The sequence below is a fragment of the Loxodonta africana genome, chromosome 9 (genome assembly GCF_030014295.1).
Source record: "Loxodonta africana isolate mLoxAfr1 chromosome 9, mLoxAfr1.hap2, whole genome shotgun sequence".
NCBI lineage: Eukaryota > Metazoa > Chordata > Mammalia > Proboscidea > Elephantidae > Loxodonta > Loxodonta africana.
The window spans coordinates 20337194-20358205 of record NC_087350.1 but is presented as its reverse complement, the minus strand read 5'-3'; the positions used below and the strand labels follow the sequence as shown (position 1 = coordinate 20358205).

Genomic DNA, 21012 nt, shown 5'->3' with positions numbered 1-21012 from the left:
TACTACTCAACCAGAAAGAGAAATGAAATTGTGATAAATGCTACAATATGGATGGAGCTGGAAGACATTATGCTGAGTGAAATAAGTCAATCATAAAAGGATAGATATTATATGACCTCACTTATTTAAAAAGACAAGAAAAGGAAAATGTATAGAAAACAAAGTTTATTAGTGGTTCCCAGGAGTGGGAGGGAAGGCAAAAATGGTGTTTAACGGTGATGGAATTATCACATCAATTCAGGGTAGGGTTGCACAGCTGATTATTGTAATTGCTGTCAAGGAGTTGTACACCTATAAAAAGCTGAATTGGAAAAAGTTGTGTGATAGATAATGTTTACAACAATGGCAAAAATAAAAAAAAAAGTAGATGCTGAGCCTGCTTATACATAATGAGAAACCTCATGGGAATTGGTTTTTGGTTTGGAAGTTTAGGGTCATGGTTACATGGGACATCCCGGTTAACTGGCCTGACAATGTGTTTAGTGCTTTTGTTCTACCTCCTAGTTCGTTGCATATTGCCTGGGGTCTTAAAAGCTTGCAAGCAGCCATCCAAAGCACAACAATTGGTCTCTATTCACCTGGAGCAACAGAGGAAGAAGGAATGTCAGGAATAGCAGGAGGACATGAAATGTGTGGCTAATTGCCTCCGTGAACAACTGGGTCCTTTGCCATGAGACCAGAAGAACTGGATGGTGCCCGGCTACCATTACTGAACATTTTGATCAAAGAGTCCATAGAAGAATCCTGATCAAAAGGGGGAAAATGTAGGACAGAATTTCAAATTCTCCAGACTTCCTGGAGCCATGAAGGTTGGATGAACTCCTGAAACTAGCCTGAGATAATCGGTAAACTTTAAACCAAAAATCCCCCTGAAGTCTTCTTAAAACCGAACAATAGTTTACCTTGCCGGTAAAAAATGTCTGCATTGAGCGTTATGCTGTTTTAAGAACTATCATGTGAGATTAGATTGACAACAGCAACTGGAAAGATTAGATAGGAAACTTAGGGGGCAGTGAGTTTATATTAATGGGGGAAGAACAACTCTGAAAATGTACTTGAGTTGCACAACTTGAAGAATGTAATCAATATCACTAAATGGTACATGAAGAAACTGTTGGTGTATGTTTTGCTGTATATATTCTCAACAACAACGTCAAAATAATAAAATTTAAAAAGTTGAAAAAAAATGTTTAATAACAGTAGCTGGGCACCATCCAGTTCTTCCAGTCTCATTGCAAAGGAGGCAGTTCTTCATGGAGGCAATTGGCCACACATTTCATTTCTTCCTACTATAGAGTCACTATGAGAGTTGGAATCGACTCAATGGCAACAGGTTTGGTTATGGTGTTTTTTTTATTCCTGACTCTCCTTGCTCTGTTGCTCCAATCAAATAAATAGTAATTGTGCCTTGGATGACTGCTTACAAGCTTTTAAGACCCCCAGGTACTACGAGATGAGTAGAAGCACTAAATACAATATTATGCCAATTTACTGAGATGGTCCACGAGACCATACCTTAAACCTCCAAACCAAGAAACCAAATCCCACGAGGTATTTGGTTGTACATAAGCAGCCTCAGCAGCTGTTGTTTTTTCTTGTAAATATATCTATCACACAATTTTTGCCAATTCAACTTTTTACAGTTGTACCACTTACTGGCAGCAATTACATTAATCAGCTGTGAAACCCTAGCCTTAATCAGTGCGATTTTCCCATCACCATAAACCAAAATTCAGTACTCCATAAGGATTCCCCTCCCGCCCCCGTCCCTCCCGCCCCGGTAACCACTAAGAAACTTTGGTCTCTACACATTTGTGTTTTCTCATCTTTTTACATAAGTGAGGTCATACAATATTTGTTTGTCCTTTTGTGATTGATTTCACTCAGCATAATGTTTTCCTGCTCCACTATTTTGTAGCATCTTTCAAGACTTCGTTTCTCTCTCTGGCTGAGTGGTATTCCTCTGTATGCGTGCACCACATTTCGTTTATCCATTCTTCCATTGATGGGCATTTAATTTGTTTCCACCTTTTGGCTATTGTGAATAGTGCTGCAGTGAACATTGGTGTACATATGTCTGTTCCTGTCACTACTTTCAAGTCGCTTGGGCATATTCCTAGCAGTGGAATTGCTGCATCTTATGGTAGTTCTATTTTTTAGTTTTTTGAGGAGCCACCACGCTGTTCTCCACAACGGCTGTACCATATTGCATTCCCACCAGCAAGGTACAAGTGTTCCAATTTCTCCACATTCTTGACAGCATTTGTTATTTTCTGGCTCTTTTTTTTTTTTTTTTTTTCCTTTTATTTTAGCCATCCTAGTGGGAGTGAAATGGCATCTCATTGTGGTTTTAATTTCTCACTGTGGTTTTGATTTGTATCTCTCTGATGGCTAATGATGCTGAGAATCTTCTCATGTGTGTGGTGGCCATTTGAATGTCCTCTTTGGTAAAATGTCTATTCGTGTCTTTTGCCCATTTTTTGGTTGAGCTATTTGTCTTTTCGTTAAGTTGTGGAAGTTTATGTATATTTTTTGGTTATGAGATTCTTATTGAATATGTGGTTTCCAAAGATATCCTCCCAGTCAGTAGCTTGTTTTTCAATTTTTCTGGTAAAGTTTTTTGATAAACAAAAGTTTTAAAATTTTATGAGGTCCCATTTATCCATTTTGTCTTTTGCTGTTTGAGTTCTTATTATTATATTAGATAATCCATTGTTAAAAGCTGGGCCCAACAGGTTCTGATCTTTAAGAACCACCCCTACTCTCCCTCTTTTATTAGGCTGAAGATACACTCTGGTAGACTTCATTGGGGCACATTATTGGATGTTTACATTCTGCTCTGCCCGGCCTGGAGGGCGGAACTCTGAAAACCAACACTGCAGTGTGTCCTACCGTGGGCCACATGCACACATGACATCCTGGCTGGCTCACATTGCCCAGCACTGCCGCAGTACTGATTTTCAGATCAGCATCCGAAGCCCGCTGGGCAGTGGCTCTCCACAACGTTAGTCAGACCGTGCACCAGCATCTGCCCTCGGGGCACCCTGCTGACCAGGAATGCTCTCTGAAGCACTTAGCTGCGTTGAGAACACAGGGCTTCTTTTTTCTTCTTTGTGAAGAGAAAGCCAGCAGGTGGTACAAAATAAATTGGTATTTAATATCTGCGTGTGGCATCTATCTCTTGGTTGTGGCCTCTACTGCCTCATGGTTAAAGAGTAGTCTGTTCTGGTACTGCATGACTTGTCTGCTTTAGGATCATAGGATGAACACATCTTAGAGAGCAACTCATCTTCTTTGCACCAGTGGTGGAGCTGAGCCCCAGGAAAGCTTTACTGATCTGTCCCAATACATAGTTCTAGTTTGTCGCAGAGCCAGGACTCTCAATCCTCAATTCATTGGACTAAGGCATTTTGTGTTTTTTAGCAGTGTTGCTTTTAAGTCTACTCAGCATGGTCACGTCTTTGTCTTAGTTTTTACGAGGACCTATGAGCTGATATATCATACCATGGACTGCCAGAAGAATGAACAAATTTGTCTTGGAAGAAGTACAGCCAGAATGCTCCTTAGAAGCAAGGGTAGCAAGACTTTGTCTCACATACTTTGGACATGTTATCAGGAGACACCAGTCCCTGGAGAAGGACATCATGCTTGGTAAAGTAGAAGGTCAGCAGAAAAGAGGAAGACCCTCAATGGGATGGATCGACACACCGGCTGCAACAATGGACTCAAATAGCAATGATTGTGAGGATGGCCCAGGACCAGGCAATGTTTTACTGGGGCCACCGTGAGTCTGAGCCGACCCCACAGTACCTAACACTTCAGTAGATAAGGAATGATTACAATAGAGAGCTCAGAACAGTGATGAATCTTAATTTCATTAATGACTGTTCTTATTCCTGAAACTGTTCTTTCCTCTTCTTTAGTAAGCAAAAACATGCCTTGTGTTGGCAGCAATGTGAACCTCACTTTCTAGGGCTTTTCATAATTATGTGTCATGTATATACATGTCTCTTGTCCTTTTAGATGTTTCGAGATGATGACCCTGTGTATCTGGACTGAATACTTCGCATAGGAAATACTGGGTTTTATTTTATCAAAAAACTGGTCTACTTTTTGGTGTGAGTGAATGTCAGTGTGCGTGTAGAGACTAGTTTAGATCTTTGCCTCTGGAAAGATACAGCTACGCCTCCTTGAGATGGAAACTAAATTCGATAATAAATACCAGGTCACCAAAAAACAAAGGGTAAAAAGCAATTGGTTGGACATGAAGAGTCTTTCTGTACCTTCTAAAGCATTTACAGGAAACCCTATGGAGCAGTTCTACTCTGTCCTATAGGGTTGCTATAATTGGAATCGACTCGATAGCAACAGGTTTGGTTTGGGATTTTTGTTGTTGTTTTTTGACTTCCAGTTTCCTCTTACTTGCTTTCAAAAGCAAACTCTAATATTGTCCCTTGGCTTTTGCCCTTACTTTGTTCCCTGTGTTGACCCAGAAACAAAAGTGTCCAGGACACAGGCTGGTGGCGGCCAGCCAGTCAGTGTTTCACAGGTCAGCGGTAACGGTCAATGATTTTCAAGCTGCCCAAACCCAAATGTGTGCTTAAAAGAGGACAGTGTTCTTGTCACACACCTCTGCACGGCAGTTGTCTGTTATTTATTGAAGCTTGATAGTGAGTGCGTTCAGATCATTCGGCAGAAAACCCCTTCCTTCCAGGTCAGTCCTCCGGCTTGGGCCTTTAGGAACTCAGTATTTTCTGTTTCTGACTCTGTCTAGTTATAACCACCATAACACTGCCAGCGGGGTCCAAACAACCTGATCTTATAAAATGCAAAGCGACATTATTTTGGGGTGTGTAGGCTTGGTAGAGGGTGGGAGTCAATTGTGTCATATCCAAACTGGTGTTTTCACAGAGCACATTATCGTGATGTTTTGCTCAGCAAGTTTGTCCTGTATTTTATGAAGAGAGCAATTACTACATTAAATCCAGCTTTGGAGTCAATTCTGGAGTCCTAGGTAATGCAAACAGTTAATGTGCTCAGCTGTTAACCAAAGTGGTGATTCAAGTCCACCCAGAGGTGTCTCGGAAGAAAAGCCTGGTGATCTACGTCCAAAATATCAGCCACTGAAAGTCTTGTGAAGCCCAGTTCTGCTCTAACACACATGGGGTTACCCAGGAAACAGAGTCAACTCAGCAGCAAATGGTTTTGGTTTTCAGAATCAGTTCTATCACCACCAAGCCGTGTGGCCCTGGGCAACCCCTTTACCTTCTCTGAGACCTCACTTCTTCTTTACGGAGTGAGGGGAGCTGGCCCAGGTGAAGGCCAGCGCTGCCCTGAGCCTTCAGTCACCACGTGTTGTGCCCAGTACCTCCTTGACTCCTTTGCTCCAGGTGGACTTGATCACTTTTAACAGGAAGAAAGTCGAGATTCTTTTTTTTAACTGTCTTCCTTTCCTCCTCAGGAATCTATCGAATTGCCCTCAGATTTAAAGCTTCTCCTTAGTTTCCAATGCTGTTTGGAGTGTTTTTTATACATTTTGTCCTGAGTAGTATCTTCAGACTTACACTACCACGAAACCATTTGTTCTTTTCTCTCCCACAATTTGGGAGATTATTGGGAGAAATCTTAATTAATAATCTATTTATGCTGGTTGATCATTGAAGAAGAAATATTTGCTTCTAATTCAAATCAATTATTCACAGATATTAACCTGTTTGACCAGCAGGAGATGAAAAGGATTTTGCCAGGGCTGTTTAATGTCTTGAAATTCCTGCAGATGAATGAAAACCACAGGTCCGTTTTACCTTTGAAAGTGGCAAATGTTATTTCTAGGAAGCATTTTGAGACATAAAAATAAGTACTCATTTATGTCTGTTGTCTAAATAACCATGGGGTACAAATTCCAATGAGTTCTATGTTGACTTTTGAAGGAAGGAAGACATTGGAGCCAAATGTCCCAGCCGGATGACCGCATTTTCTATGCCGCTTTTATATTTAAATCAGTAGAGTATTTGCTGCTTAAAAAACAAACAAAACAAACAAACAAAGCCAGGAACGTAATGTTTATAAGAAATTGCTGCCCTGATTGCTGCATAGCTTATAGCAAAATGTTGCCGCGTTCCTTCTAACGAGAAAGTAGAGCCTATTTGAGGTTTAGGTATAACAAGAAATGATCAAACCCAGATGCTTCCCTAAAATTATATTTTCAGTACATTTATATGTCTGTTACAAAATGTGCTACATGCTAAAAATATTTTCCTTTGTAGGCTGAAGGAAATTTCAAACCACATTGAGGGATACATATATCAGATGGTTTTTCTTAAGTGCGTTAAGGGCATCCTGGTTGTTATTAGCCCAGACTTTACAATATGACATTATTTATGCCAGAAAGCTTCGCAATTCAATTCTTTAATTTCAGCAACTTTATTGGCATGAAAATGCGTGGTGGAGAGGCCAAAGTCAATACATCAGAATTTGGGAGTAAGGCTGCAGGGCAACAAGTGATAATGGGATTCGGCTGTAGATAACCTTTATCCCTGTGGGCTCATTTCTAGGGAAGGGAGAAGTCACTGCCCATCTCAGGCAGCTTCTCCTGCCTTTGCTCCAAGTGCTTCATCCCATTTTCTCTCTTTGTTCTATTCCTTTTTCCTCAGTTGTGCATGGTGTCGTTTTTCATATTCCATGTGGCCAAGATATGCCCCTCTTTAAAGACTCATTCTTGATTGTTTTTGCTACAAAAACGGCTTCTCTGGAATTCTTACCCGGTCTTCCTTCTTCAAATTGTATTTCTTCATCACTAGCATTGATTTTGTATTTGAGGGACATCTGCCTGGTTTTTGCACAAATGCTTCTAGTAAATTAAGCTGTAAATGGGTAAATCCAAGAATATACAGGTTGTATAGCTCTCGGTAGAAGTGTGTTCTTTTAAGTTTAATCCTCCCATCTCCTTCAGTATATTGGGGTATATTGGAATATACTATTTTACATATTAAAAAAAACATCTAAAATGAAAAAAAAAGAAAAGGAAGTCTGTCTTTTTATTGAGTAGGCTGTATGCTGAGTGCATTATACACAATAGCTATTTACTTCTCCTAGTCACAACTCTGTAAGACAGACACTACAATTATACCCATTTTATAGACAAGGAAACCGAAAACCGTTATCTAACTTCAAAGCCCAAGTTCTTAATTATTACATTGGTTTTAAAGGCATGTAGCTACTTTTAGGGTTTTAGATTTTTTCTTTTTTTTTTTTTATCATGGTAAATATAGAGGTAAAAAAAATTTGCCATTTCAATAGAACTTTGGATATTTTTGCATCTGGCACCTGGTCATGCCGGTACATTCAGAGAAGAATGTAGAAATATCAAGTTTCACTTTATGGTCTTCTTGTAGCCATAGCGGGCTGATTGTTTTGAGAGAGATGGGACCAGAAATGATCTCCTCCGGAATGAGGGGTGTGACAAAGAGATGTTGTTTCATCGTGCCCACTGATCACTGTTGGGAAGGGACACGTACTTGTTTGTAGTAACTCTGGTGTGCTGGTACCTCTGCAGCTTTCATCCAATGACATTGAGTCTCTGTGGATGTCAGGTAAGGCTCTGTATATGATGTCATGACTCCGTGATTTTTGAGACCTTTGAAAAGTTTACTTGGGTTCAAAATACCAGATGGGCTTTTGTTGCTGAGAGGAGAAAGGAAGGGAACGATCATTCACTGATCTGCTTCATGCCTCTCACTTTATACGTGGGCTCATTCCATCCCCAGCCCAGCTCTGCGAGGTAGAAAGCAGTATCTCCAATTCCTAGGCTCAGAGAGGTGTGGGACATGCCCAAGGTCACTAAGCTCCTAGGTGGCAAAGACAGAGGGTATCTAGAACTCAGTTCTACGGTGTGCTTCCCATTACCTCATAGCCTTGTCCTGAGACAAAACCAAAAAAAAAACACCAAACCCATTGCCATCAAGTTAATTCCGACTCATAGCGACCTTATAGGACAGAGTAGAACTGCCCCATAGGGTTTCCAAGGAGTGGCTGGTGGATTCGAACTGCTGACCTTTTTGGTTAGCAGCTGTAGCATGCCGTAGCTCTTAACCACTGCACTACCAGGGCCCCTGAGTCAGTTAAGCCAAATTCATAGGACTGCACTTAAAAACAGCGAGGGCATATGGGGTTGTACATTGGCATGATTTCCAGTGTCCTTGAACTTCAGAGAGCAAGGCAGTAAACATAAGAAGTGCTCAAAAAGAAGGTAAAGTAAAAGCAGACCACAGAATTTATCCTATACATTAAAATCAGTAATTAAAAAAGTCAGACATGAGAAGACTGTTAGGTTTAAGAGAGTCTCATGTCTAATATTAATATGAATATAAATCAACAGAATGGATTCTTAAATTCTGCATATTAGGAGGTGTTTATGATAAATCTAATAAAGCTGTAACGTCCTTCGTGGTTATTCCCATCTATCACACTGCTGAGCACAAAAGCTGTATTCTGTACAGAATGGCTGGGTTTATCCCTAATAGAAGGAAGTTATGTTTGGTATCTAAAGAACAATGAGAGTTTGCTGCTCGGCTGATCAATGCTGGATCAAGTTCACATTCCCCAGCTCCCACTCCCCTCCTACCCATGCAGCGTGGAAGCACAGCACAGGGAGGGAGGACAGGTCCTTTTTCACAGGGAGAGAGATGCGCACTCGGGCTCTCCTAATATGGACACGCTGGGCCTGTGGAGCGTTAAATGTTGATTTAATCCACTGCTGGAGAAAACATCCTATGAAAAGTAAAGAGATTAGCAGCCAATTAATTCTGGCCCATCCCATTGTTTTCCTGGAACACCTCCTTGTATGGATCTAAATGTTTAATGAGAAAACCTTCTGGAAAACTGGTTTTTTTTTTTTTTTTATATTTATTTATATTTGAGAAATACGTGATGGATTTTACATTTGTATGTGTGTGTGTGTGCATGTGTGTGATTTTACTTCTTAATAGAGGTAGGTGATTTAGTCCCATTCTTTTCGCTTGCAAATAGACATGTTGTCGGGTTCCTTTGGGAGGCCAGATGACAGGCAATGCAGTCTGAGTGCCAAGGTTTTTAAGTACAGACGTGCCAGGGCCACAGGCTCCCAACACATACCCTCCTCTAAAGGCGACTTGCAGCCGTGACATGTCCTTGTGCATATACTTAAAGATGCCACGTCCACTCCACCTTGAGAAATGACAGGAAATTGCCTACGTGGGTGTTTGCTTTTCAAGCTAGTTAAATGCCAACATGTGATACGCTTATGTTTTTAATCAATTTCTAATTAATAGCTTTTGTAGGGCATCTGCCAGAGCAATTTTCCTATAGCATTGATGTATGTGTGTGTCTTTTCTACACAAGGTAGCCCATTTGGCTAGAACATGGTGCCTAAGACCCAAGGGATTCAACACAGGTTGTGTCCTGCATGGGACAGTACATTTTACGTAGTAAAGGGTCTTTCCCAATGGTGTTTCCTAATCCCAGGCAGCGATCTTCCAAATGCAAAATGTTTGTTTCAAGGAGATGGGTAGCTGCCATCCACATAACTGGAAATATCACCTTCACGTGTACAGCATTCCAGACCAGTACTAAAATCGGGTTCCCTGAAGACAAGGATCTCTGCTCTTTCCACTTAGGGTCCAGGATAGTATTATCCATGAATCTGGAAGAAACTCTTAGAAGTCCTATGTTCATTCTTGCCTCCTTTTTTGGGTAGAGCATTGAGATCTTCCAGTTCTTTTTAGTCCTTTGTGTGTCCACCTAACTTATCTTGTCCCCAAATTTATTCCTAAGTAGACTAGGTGTTGTCAAGTCAGTTCCTGCTCACGATAACCACATGTGTGTCAGAGCAGAATTGGGCTCCATAGAGTTTTCAATGGCTTATTTTTTTAGAAGTAGATCACCAGTTCTGTTTGTTTTTTTTTTTTTTTTTTACTAAGGTACTTCTCTGGGTGGACTTGAACCGCCAACCTTTTGGTTAGCAGCCGAGCACATTAACTGTTTGCACCACCCAGGGACTCCTATCTCTAAGTACTCTAGTTGTTGTGAAGTTGACTCCAACTCATAAGAAGTCATACCTTAGGCCAGCCAACAGCCCATCCAGCCCAGCACTGTGTTTGCCATCAGCCCAAAGGGACTTATTGTAAAAGAGCATAAGAAGTGGTTGTCCTCCATGGCATTGACCTTGAAATTTAGATGTTGTTGTTAGGTGCTGTGGAGGTGGTTCCGACTCATAGCAGCCCTGTAGAACAGAGCAGAGCTGCCCCATAAGGTTTCCAAGGAGCAGCTGGTAGATTTGAACTGCCGACCTTTTGGTTAGCAGCGAGCACTTAACCACTATGCCACCAAGGCTCCAGAAATTTAGGTATGTCTCCAAAACATCTGAAATTTCATCAGGGTAACCTATTAGAGATGGGTCATCATTAAAATGAACTAAACCAGTGCTTCTCCACCTGGCCGCACACTGGGTGGTTTAAAAATGGCTAATGCCTGGTTCCCTCTCAGAGATATGAATCTAAGTGGTCTGGGGTGCGCCTGGACATTGGACCTGTTAAAACCTCCCAGGTGATTCTAATAAGGAGCCCAGGTTGGGAACCACTGATCTAAATCCAGCCCTACATAATTTTATATTTCACCTATGAAAACTCTTTAAGGTTATAATGCCCATGAATGTTAAAATGGAGTAAAGAATTGCAGTCGTACAGGTGTCTAAGGGGATATATTAGAATCCGTTTGCTAGAGTGGCTGCTTCCATTGACTTTTGTGGTGTGGGGCTGTATTTTGGGGGCTGTGTTTTGATCTGGGGTTTATCTGATCCTCACAGTCAGCAATATATTAAAGTGAGATGGTCGTCCCCTAAGCTCTCGTGGTGGACTAGAAAGAGCACTAAATGTCCAGCCAGGAGATCTAAGGCCAAGCAATACGATGTACTAAAATTCTCTGTGACTCACTTGCTTCATCCCTCAAATGGGGCGGTGTGAGGAACAAGCAGAACAGCCAGTGTGGAAGCACTTTGTACACTGCACAGTTCTATACAGAGCTGCCCACTGTTGTTCTCTCTGCCAGGTCGACGGTTCTCTGGTTTCTGACATATGTGAGATCCAGTACCTTTTTTGTCCTAAAGTCACTGCCCCCCAGCTTCTTGTAATGTTGTGATGCTTCTTAGTTCTAATCAACTAGGGCTTGATAAATAAGAACTGGTTCCTGTTCTGAGCACATCACGTGAGTCATCTGATCTTCACAACTCTGTGAGAAAGGAGGCTTAGAGAGGTCACACAGCTAATACGAGGCAGAGCCTGGATTCAAACCCAAACAAGCTGTCTGCATGCTCCTCCTAGTGTGCAGTGTTCCTGCCTTAGCATTCATCTCCATGTTCACAGTCTAGCACTCTGTTTTGCAGTAGGCACTCGCTGTGTTTGTTAAGTGAATAACCCTTCCACATGTCCAATTTATAGTCTCCTTCCTACAACCCATGCCCATTTCCTCTGGTATTGATATCAAAAGAGATATAATACTTGATTGCTTAGCATTTTTATAATAGTTCTGTGTAATATTTGTATAGTTGTAAAAATGGCTTGGGAGCAGCATCTTGTCTCCTCCAGCTTCACAAGGGGGAAGGAGAACCAAGATCAACTGCCCGAGTCTGACCCCCATGTGGAAGAGGCCAGACATGCCTCCTTTCTCTGCCATCTTTACCAATTCTGACAGCAACCATCCCTTCCACAGCACTCTCTACTTCTCTGCTGCGTTCAATTATTCACTGCAATGGCCACACTGAACTCACACTCATGATTATAAGGTTTATTAGGGAAGTGACAGTTAAAATTTAGGCTCAGGAACACTCAGGATACAGTTCTTCCGTCACCACAGCCTCTCCCCAGCTGTGCTCGCAGGCACGCCTCTCCCTGGCCCTCAGCCTCTGCCCAGAGGCACTCAGTTTTCTCTCTCTGTGGGTTAGGAAGCCCACCATGACGTCTCCTGCTGCCAGGTCTCTGCCGCCTGGTCTCTCCTGCCACCGCTTCTCACCATTTTCAAGGTTACAGCTTGTTCTCTGTCTCCTTGGTCCAGGAGTTTCTCAGCATATGCTGGCCCCTAGCTGTTCTTCCTTGGTGGTGCTGGGATTCTCCTCTCTGCCCTGGAAGTTGCTCTCTTTAAAGGCAAAATTGACCAATCCCTTTGGTAGGCCACAATTTACCCTATCACACAGTCCCGCTCAGTCACCTAGGTGGGAGTTACAGGACCATGGCTAGAAATGCCACACAAAACTAATCAATTGCACTGCACCTTTCGGTTAGCAGCTGTGCACGTAACCATTGCACCACCAGGACTCCTTAGAGAAGGATTAGAACAGTAAAAATTTTCCAGATTCCCCCTTTGTCTGTTACGCCAAAAAAAAAAAAAAAGAGAGAGAGAGACAATACTGTATTTATTCATACTCCTTCTTGTCCAAAAGGTTTTAAGGCAGCTTCCAAGGCAGATGACAATAGGATGATTAAAAATAAATAAATAAGAAAAATGCTGCAAAATGAAAACAATAGTAGAAAGATGGGACCAGAAACTAAATTAGCATACAAAATGCACTCCCTACAGTGCCTCTGTGTGGCTAAAGTAGAAGCACTGAGCCCTAAGCTTTGTAGAAGAGGAAAAAATAACTAGTGTCTGTGAGGTAAAAACAAGCCAGTCGCCTAAGTGCAGCTATTCCTGATGCTGATACTAGAGAGAAGTTTTTCCTGCGGGTCCTCACGGAGAATTCCTGTCTACCGTAATAAACAACCCTCAAAACATCCTTGGGGTAAACACTGTGAGGAATTTTATGGGGCTGTTTCTTATAATGTACCTCAATAAAGGTTGATGGCTTCTTACCAGAACATAATGAAATAAAAGGAATCTCACAGAGGGTCAGTAAGATGCAGTCCAGGATCAGCTTTATGATGGTCTGCCTTAATCCAAGAATGGATTTCAGAGTATCGAGGGTAGGGGAGTGGGCGTCAGAGAAATCTGTGAGCCTCCTGAAACTTAAACATGCATGCATCTGCGTGTGTGCACGCTATAGTTGTATTTTTTTCTAGGGAACCAATAGGACCATTCGCCTTAATCAAATTCTTAGAGGCAGTCAAGAAATGAAAGGGCTGAATATCTTAAATATTGTTCCCTCAGTGAAGCTCTATAAAAGTTTTTGAGCAACAGTGAATTCAGGGATATAGTTACTGAGAGGAAGAGGGTCTGTCAGGCAGTTCACTGCAAAGCCATAAGCTTCAGCAATCAGCTGAGCCAAGCGTGGGATTGATTTCCTTTTTTGAAAACTATGCTTCGTAAGGACTTCCACTAAGAGGTCCATTGGCAGGGCTAACCAACATCCTCTTCAGAAAGAAATTGGGTGTTCATTCCAACACAGAGACAAAATGGGCAATAATACAAGTTATAAATAATTTGTCTAAAATCAGCTGAAAACATATTACATTCAAAAATGATTAAGCAAAATTCAAAGACATAAACGTTCAATAACTTGGCCCCAAATCCTTATTTGTTTTTATTTGCAACTTACATTAACTCCTACTTTTTAATTCATCCTGAATTTACGTTCACAGTAGAACCCTTTTGAAACCAGCAAAAGCTTCTGGAACTCTCTATCTTGTTTGGTACTAAAAGGTCTTTTGACTTCTTATAGCAGATGGTTTTCCCTCTGCTGTGGCCAGGGAATGTAATTTGCCATATGAGGCTGTTTGGGATAATTAAAGGGCTCTTTTGTTTGCCCTTTAGGCCTTCGAGTTGACGAAAGTATGCTGCTTCCCATTCCTCTGTATTCTCCCTTATTCACAAGGTAGAATCAGGAAGAGAGCACACACCCATATTATAGTATGAAATTGGTATCACTGCCTTTTTCCAGTGAAAGGGATAATTTCCTCTTCTACTTAAAAAAGAGAAATCTCGAAAAGTAATCTCCAGCCACTAGGTTAAGTAATGCTTTTGTTTTAAAGCAATGGCATTTTTCTCAGCCTCTGAAATTGTCTTCAGCTATTAAAAGCTGCTTTGACAGAAAGGTTTCTTAAAACAACTTCCTTTCAAAACTTGCATCTCTACTAGAATGAGGCATTTTTAAAGGATATAATGCAAAGAGAAAACATCTGTTTTTAAAAGATAGCTTTATAGTGCTTTCACCACCCTCTCAAAGCTAGTTATATACAGCATGAGCATAGAGTACCCATCCTGACTCCAGAATTCCAATTTTTAAAAAAGTAATCTTCCTCCAGTTTCTCCACATTCCACCTTCATCGGTATCAGCCCACGAAGAAAAGGAGATTTAGGTCGACAACAGGAGAAATGTGTTGAAATTGTACTGAACACAATCAACAGGTCTTACTATTTTTCTAGTATCATACAATGATATGTTAGCCTCTGATTCTAGATTAAATCCAGCCCCTCGCATCATGTGGGAATACAATCTTAGTGATTATTATGTGAGGGAACTATAGGTGGTGTCGATGGTCTGCACTAGGCTGCTAACAACCCCACCCAGTGGCACTGCAAAAGAAAGGCCGGGCAATCTGCTTCTGTAAAGATCACAGCCAAGAAAACTCTGTGGAGCAGTCCTACTCTGTAACACGTGGGGTCGCCACCATGAGTCAGAATCGACTCGAGGGCGACAAGTTTGATTTGGTTTTAGTGTTTCTATGTTTAAAAAAAAAAGTTCATTTTAAAACTACCCTGATAATATAACAGATGTAACTCTCTTTTTAAAAATGCACAGTTCTATGCTGTTTACAAACTAAGATATTTCAGTGGTGAAATAGGAGTTAACTAGAAAGATCTTTATGTTAAAACCACCCCCACCCAAAATTTCGCTTGCCATTCATTTCATTGGTTCTTTTATGCTTCCATTCATTTAACATATTTATTGAGCATCTACTATATGCCAGGCAAAGTTTTTAGTGACTAGACAAAAGTCGAGAACAAAAGAAACAGGATTTCTGCCTTCCTGGAGCCTACAGGAGGAGTCCTGGTGGTGCAGTGGTTAAGCTCTTTGGCTGCTAATCCACAAGGTCGGCAGTTTGAACCCATCGGCAGCTCCACAGGAGAAAGATGATGGCAGTCTGCTTCCTAAAGATTACAGGCTTGGAAACCCTATGGGGCAGTTCTGCTCTGTCTTAGAGAGTGATTATAAGTCAGAATCAACTCCACGGCAATGGCTTGATTGGGGTTTTTTTTTTTTTTTTGAGCTTACAGGCCCGTTTATATTAAATAAATCTATATAAAATATAAGTACTTTAAAGGAAATAAATAGGATGCTATTAGAAAGACTTGTGGGGTGACAGTCTGGTTGGTCTGAGGGGAAGGAAAGACCTTTCTGAAGAAGTGTCATTTAAACCCAGAACTAGAGGCTAAGTAGGAGCTAGCCAGGCGATGGGGAGAAGGAAAAGCATTCTGGGTAAAGTGAAGTGATACAATCTGAATTACTTTTGGAAATATTATTCTGTTGTCTGTGCAGAGGATGGATGGAGGGAGGGAGGCAAGAGGACAAACAAAAAGAACAGCTAGGAGGCACTTAGAATGGACCACAGCTTTTATTCCCACTGAAGAAAGTCCTTGGAGAGCAGCGTGACAGTTGGAGGTTTCCTTTGTTCAGGTTCTGTGTGAAATGGCTAGGTTCTCATGAGCTGGGTGCTAGAAAGAAGGGGAACTGTTCCAAGGACAGCAAGATAGGATTCCCGAGTCTCAACCCTAAAATCTTTCCAGTGGCTCAGTGGGATTCATCGAATGAGGAACAATCTGTGTGTGTGTGTGTGTGTGTGTGTGTGTGTGCGCGCGCGCGCACACACGCGCACGTGTGTTTGAGACTACAGCCAAATGAAGGACAAAGGAAAAAATTTGCAAGTCTTAAGTACCCAGCTGTAACAACAGATTTTCATAGAAGACTTTATAAGACTTAATTTTGCAATAGTTACATCTTTATTCCTATTGCTGGATCCTTGGACTTCATTTTAAGTTCCTTCTAAGACTACATGTTTAAGAATCGTTGACAAATCAACAAAGAGGACCCTTAAGAATGGTCCACTTAGCCAGGCCACTGTACATCAGTATTGAACCGTTCCTATCGGAGTTCCTGGGGATGGTGAATTCCCAAGGCGGGGAAAATGCTAGTGGGTAAAGGGAAGTGACTGCCAGTGATAGCTTTTTATTGATTCTGGAACTGTTCTTAGTAGCATGGAACGTTGAATAGTTCGAAGTTCTCTTTCCATTTAAAGCAGCTCTGCAATTACATAATACACTTCACCATTTGTAATTTTTACCTGCCTTTGTGTAGGTGCACTTAAGATCGCACTCAAGATTTGCAAAGCATTAACTATTTTTTATGCATTTCTTTTACAGTACAAAATCTAGGTATGGGTGGTTGTACATTGTAAATAAAATTCGGTAACACCTTGAAAAATCTCTAGCAAATGAGCATACATTTCTTAGCACTTAGCCAAGAACGATACAAAATTGTTAATATATCCATTTATATCCCTCTCTAGAGTTGAATTTTTTTTTTTTTTTTGTATTTCTGGAAACACAAACCACGAAGTCAAGAATCCCCCATTTGAGCAGACCTGTTGTTCATTTTAGGAAACAGAAGTGCATCGTCAATGTAATTTTAAGTAGCCCAGATATGAATATGGAATGAAGGGATAACAAAGTTTTCCACTGTGATGTCTCCATTAAGAAGCTCCTCTTTGTGTAAAATACTCCATGGCAAAGTTGCTTCTATTTAAAGTAGTTAGTTTGATCTTGGCTTTGATCTAAACCTTTTGATCTTGAAAGAAGGACGGAGTAGCAAGAAAGGACAAGACAGATTTTTTTTTTTTTAAGAAATGCGATAACGTTAGAGGGATGGTCAAGATCAGCAAACACAATTGAGACCTGACTCCCTCACCACCCACCCCGACTTGGTTTGTTCAACTTCTACTGAGGATGGGAAGAAAGCCTTTTGGGGTTAACGGAAACACTTAGGGATACTGCACACTTTTAAAAACGAAGGAAACCTCTCCCTAACTATGAAAACACTCTGACCCCTTTTTTCATTCTACCCAGTCGCTCTAGGAGTCCCCGGGTTTGAGGGCTGCGTGTCCGCAGGGGCCGGCGAGCGCGGCACCGACTGCGCTTACACCGAGCACGGCGGCTCCCGCGACGCGCTAGCGGAGCGCAGGGCTCGGCTTCTGCACGCTGCCGGCCTCTCCCCCGGGGAGATCACCTGCCCTCGTCACGGCTGCCGCAGGGGCCACTAAAAAACCTCTACTTAATGGCGTCTAATCCATTCCCGGAGAAAACTGCATTAGCAAAGTTCCTTTCTCTCCGCGAAAGCCATCAGGACACTTGGGTATCTGAGGAGAGTTCAGGCTGATCGCGGGGGTGAAGACGCATCTCCTGCGAAGCCCTTTCCCCTTTAGCAGGCAGTGGGGCCGGCGGGCGGGCGGGCGAGCGGCTTTTCGGCTCCTGCAGCAGCCAGGAAAGCCTTTCGCGGCTGCCCCAGGGCCGGGAGGAGGGAGGTTGCAGAAAGGTAAGCCGTGCGCGCCGGGGTCGGTCCGCGCGTGGGAGGATGCGGGCGCGCGGGCGCGGGCAAGCCCAGGGGAGACGGAAGATGTTTGCCACGAGAACAATAAGCTGGAAGGCGCGCAGGGCGCCGAGGGGCGGGGGCGACCTGCGCGGAGGCGGCGCGGCTTCTATACCTTTAAGGCAGGCCCCGCCCCCGCGCGCCCGCCCGCCCGCCCGCCGGCGCCGCGCCGCCGCCGCCCGCGCTCCGCCTTAGGTGTTGCGGCCCCGGAGCGTCGGCTGCTCTCTGCGGGTCGGCCGGGCGCGCGGGTGCGGAGCGCGGCGCTCCTGCCCCCATGCTCACCTTCCGCAGGGCCAGGTACGGGGCGGCGCGCCGAGTTGGTGAGGGGCGCGGGGAAGGGAGGTCGGGGGCGCTCCCGGGATAAACTTGACTGTCTGCTTCCCCCGCAGCCGTTGCAGAGGGAGCGCCAGGCCGGGGCGGAGTGCGGGCTCGTGAGGCAAGTGAGCACCGAGGTGAGTGCAGCCCGGCCCCGGCGACGCGGTTCCCGTGCTCCCCTCCCTCCCCGGGCTGGTGGGTTCCGCGCCACATCCCCGCGGCGGGGTTCCCGGAGCCCGGGGGACGCCGACGCGCGACAGCGGTGGGAAAGATGGCCCCTGGTTCGGGGGCTCCGGCGTGCGCTGGCGAGGGGGCGGCAAATCGGGCCCTTGACCCGGGGGACGGTCGGGGCGAAGGTCACGGCCTCAGCGCGCAGCGGACCCGAGCGCCCCGCGGACAGCGGCACACACCACGGGGCTTCAAGGGGTCCCCCGCGCGCGGAGGCGACCGGGTGAGCGCCGAAGGCGCCTGTGGCTTCCCTAGGTGAAGCCGTGAAAGATTGTGTCGCGAGGCCACTCTCACGCCGAGTGGTGGCCCTCAGGACGCATCGTCCTGTTTAAAATGCCCTTATGGTTTTGAACTTCAGGTCACGAAATGGATTCGCACGAACCAGAGACCCAGAAAACGGAAACGAAGGGAGAACAAGGAGGTGTTTGCAAAGGTAGGGTCCTGTAAGATAGCCCTGGTTGGAGTTGGTGATAAATCTCCACTTCTGTTCCTGAGGGCTGGTCACAACAACAGAGCAGCATCTTCTCAAAAAGTTTCTTTTCTTTTTTTTTTTTCTGTCTTTGCTCAGATTTACAGTAAACAGTAGATTTAATTTACGTGGGTAGTTCTTTAGAGATACTGGTTGAAAAATCGTAATGATCATCAACATACTGTGTTTTCGTGAAGAATGACCTGGGGTGGAGATGTGTTAATGCTTGTTAGAGCAGCAGGACTGAAGCGGACTCCACTATTATGTTAGATCAGTATTGCTTGGGATCGCAGGGCTGAGGTTCCTCAGAAAAGGGAGAAAGCATTCTCAGTAAATTGCCCAGAGTATTAGGTTTCTGTCTTTGGTTGTGACAGACACTGTAGCGCACTCATGCACCTAGACTTTAAATGAGTCGTGTCAAAGTGGAGAGAGACAATGAAATAAATGTATTATTTTTGAAACACTAGAAGGGGTTTTATTTAAAGCAAATGAGAAATTTGTTTTCCTGAATTTAGAGCTTTAATATGTTGCTTTGCAGAAGTTCGGACTACCTTTTTGCCCCTGAAATTGTATTAAGTTAAAATTTGAGTTGTTGGGATAGTAAATATTACAACATAAGGTAAGTCATCTGTTGTTTTCTGAGTGATTTTATTGAAAACTCTGCAAAGGGAACAATGCTTTTCAAATGTTACAGCAGATAGGATTTTTGTGTTGCTTTTGCTTAATTACATTTTTCTGTTTTTTGGTTCTTGATAGCACCAAGGGATTAAAATAGCAGCATGTTGTTTTTCTGCTGCTAGAGTGTATGATGAATCACTCCTGATTCTGAGGCCAAATTCTTGCTGAGGGTGTTGCTGCCAACTCCTGTGATGTGTTGCCTTAGTATGGGCATTGTAGGGTCTGAGAATGTGCACAAAGCCCATCGTAATGCAGGTGATACCAGAGCGTCAGAGTGCATCTAAGGATACCACAGGGCAGAGAAGCGCAAAAAGAACTGGCCTGGGAGTATAGTCATTTGTAGCTAGCTGTTCAGTGTGTGAACAGTGGTTTCCCCACCGTTCTCTTTCTAAAGAAAAGGCATTGTGTGTCACTTCAGTTAAACAGGAATAGAAAAAGTTCATTCTGAACAGACTTGGGTTTTTCTCACCATACTTCAGCATGTTATGATAGGTTGTATTTGTTTAACTTTCATGGTTTAGGTGTTTTTAAAACGTTGGTGAGGTAATAAATGAGATCATAAAATATCCAAAAAAGGAAAAAGTTAGGTTTGCTTAGCATTTAAAAAAAAAGTTTGCTTAGCTGTTAAGTCTTTTTTAAAACCAATGATAAGATTACCCTAGTTCACAATACATCATGCACAAAAGGAGAACCTGTTACCTCTGTGTAACACTCAGCACCGCCCCACCTTTATTCTGAACTAGAGGTAACTGTATCTGTGACACCCGTGGACTGACCACCCAGTCTTCTGAGAATGGGAAGAGTGAAGGTGGGGCTGAGGAGTTCACCTTCTGAGAGGAAGGAGGCTCTTCACCCAACCGTTTCACGGTAATAGAGGGTCCTGTATTGTATTAGAACTCACGGGTGAGGTGAGCATCTGACTTTTCTTAGAAAAATTGGGTAGCAGTTTTAAAGAGGACAGAAAAGTGCAATAGCTTGGGACCAGTATTCAGAACTTCCTTTCAAGAAATGAAGCGTAAAGCTGGCTAGCTTGGGGGTGGAGCTGATGGAGGGCAAGAAGATAGGAAATTTCAGGGTCACCTCCGTGAATGTTCATCACCAGTGTTGGCCGTCTTTTCTCCCGGCTCTGAGCAGCACTGCCGGAGCCTTTTGCCCGGTGTTGGGCCTCTGCCACACCTAGGAGCCAGGTTTGGGGCTAGGTGAGGCAAACCATGGGGTGTTTTCAGGGGCAAGGGGAAATGGAGGCAGATCCTCAAACAACGGCTTTAGAATGATACTCTGAGAGTCACAGAAGATATCCTGAGGCCAGTAGTGGAGGTGCCTCCCTTGTTGCCCGAGTATCTGTTCTGAAATACTCAGTGAGCTCTGTGTAGGAATTAGTATTCCAGCAGAGGTCATATGTTAACCTTTTGCTAGGCTTTGAACCTGTTGCTAGTGGAAATCTGGGTAGTTAACTTACTATTTAGTCTATTAAGTGATTTTTTTTTTTACTGTCTGCCATGCCACAAGGAGAAGCACACTATTCAATTTCTTCTTTCTCGTGTGCCCTCCATGATTTTTTCTGCTGTCTTAAGATAAAACGTGGAGTTTTCTGCTTTTACTCATTTTATATGACTGTAAGATAAGGAGATGAGTTTTAGTCATTCGTGGTAGATACCCATTTTAAATCTAGCCCTTGCCTTTATTTGTCCACTTCCTTTTCCTTGGTCCATTCCTC

General features: G+C 43.3%; 1 protein-coding gene across 19 annotated transcripts in view; it reads left to right on the top strand.

Moving 5' to 3' along the window:
- AOPEP (aminopeptidase O (putative)) overlaps positions 1-21012 on the top strand; it is a 462828-nt gene that overhangs the window by 354645 nt on the left and 87171 nt on the right. For 18 of the 19 annotated variants that reach the window (XR_010322950.1, XR_010322949.1, XM_003407697.4 and 15 more), the window contains 2 exons: positions 17995-18057; positions 18507-18581. The exons of the other annotated variant lie outside the window; for it this stretch is intronic. Coding sequence is in view for 16 of the 18 variants with exons in the window: in XM_003407697.4 (XP_003407745.2) it covers positions 17995-18057; positions 18507-18581 (138 nt within the window). In the remaining 2 variants the exon portion in view is untranslated. The remainder of the gene's footprint in view (positions 1-17994; positions 18058-18506; positions 18582-21012) is intronic. 19 annotated transcript variants of the gene reach the window in all.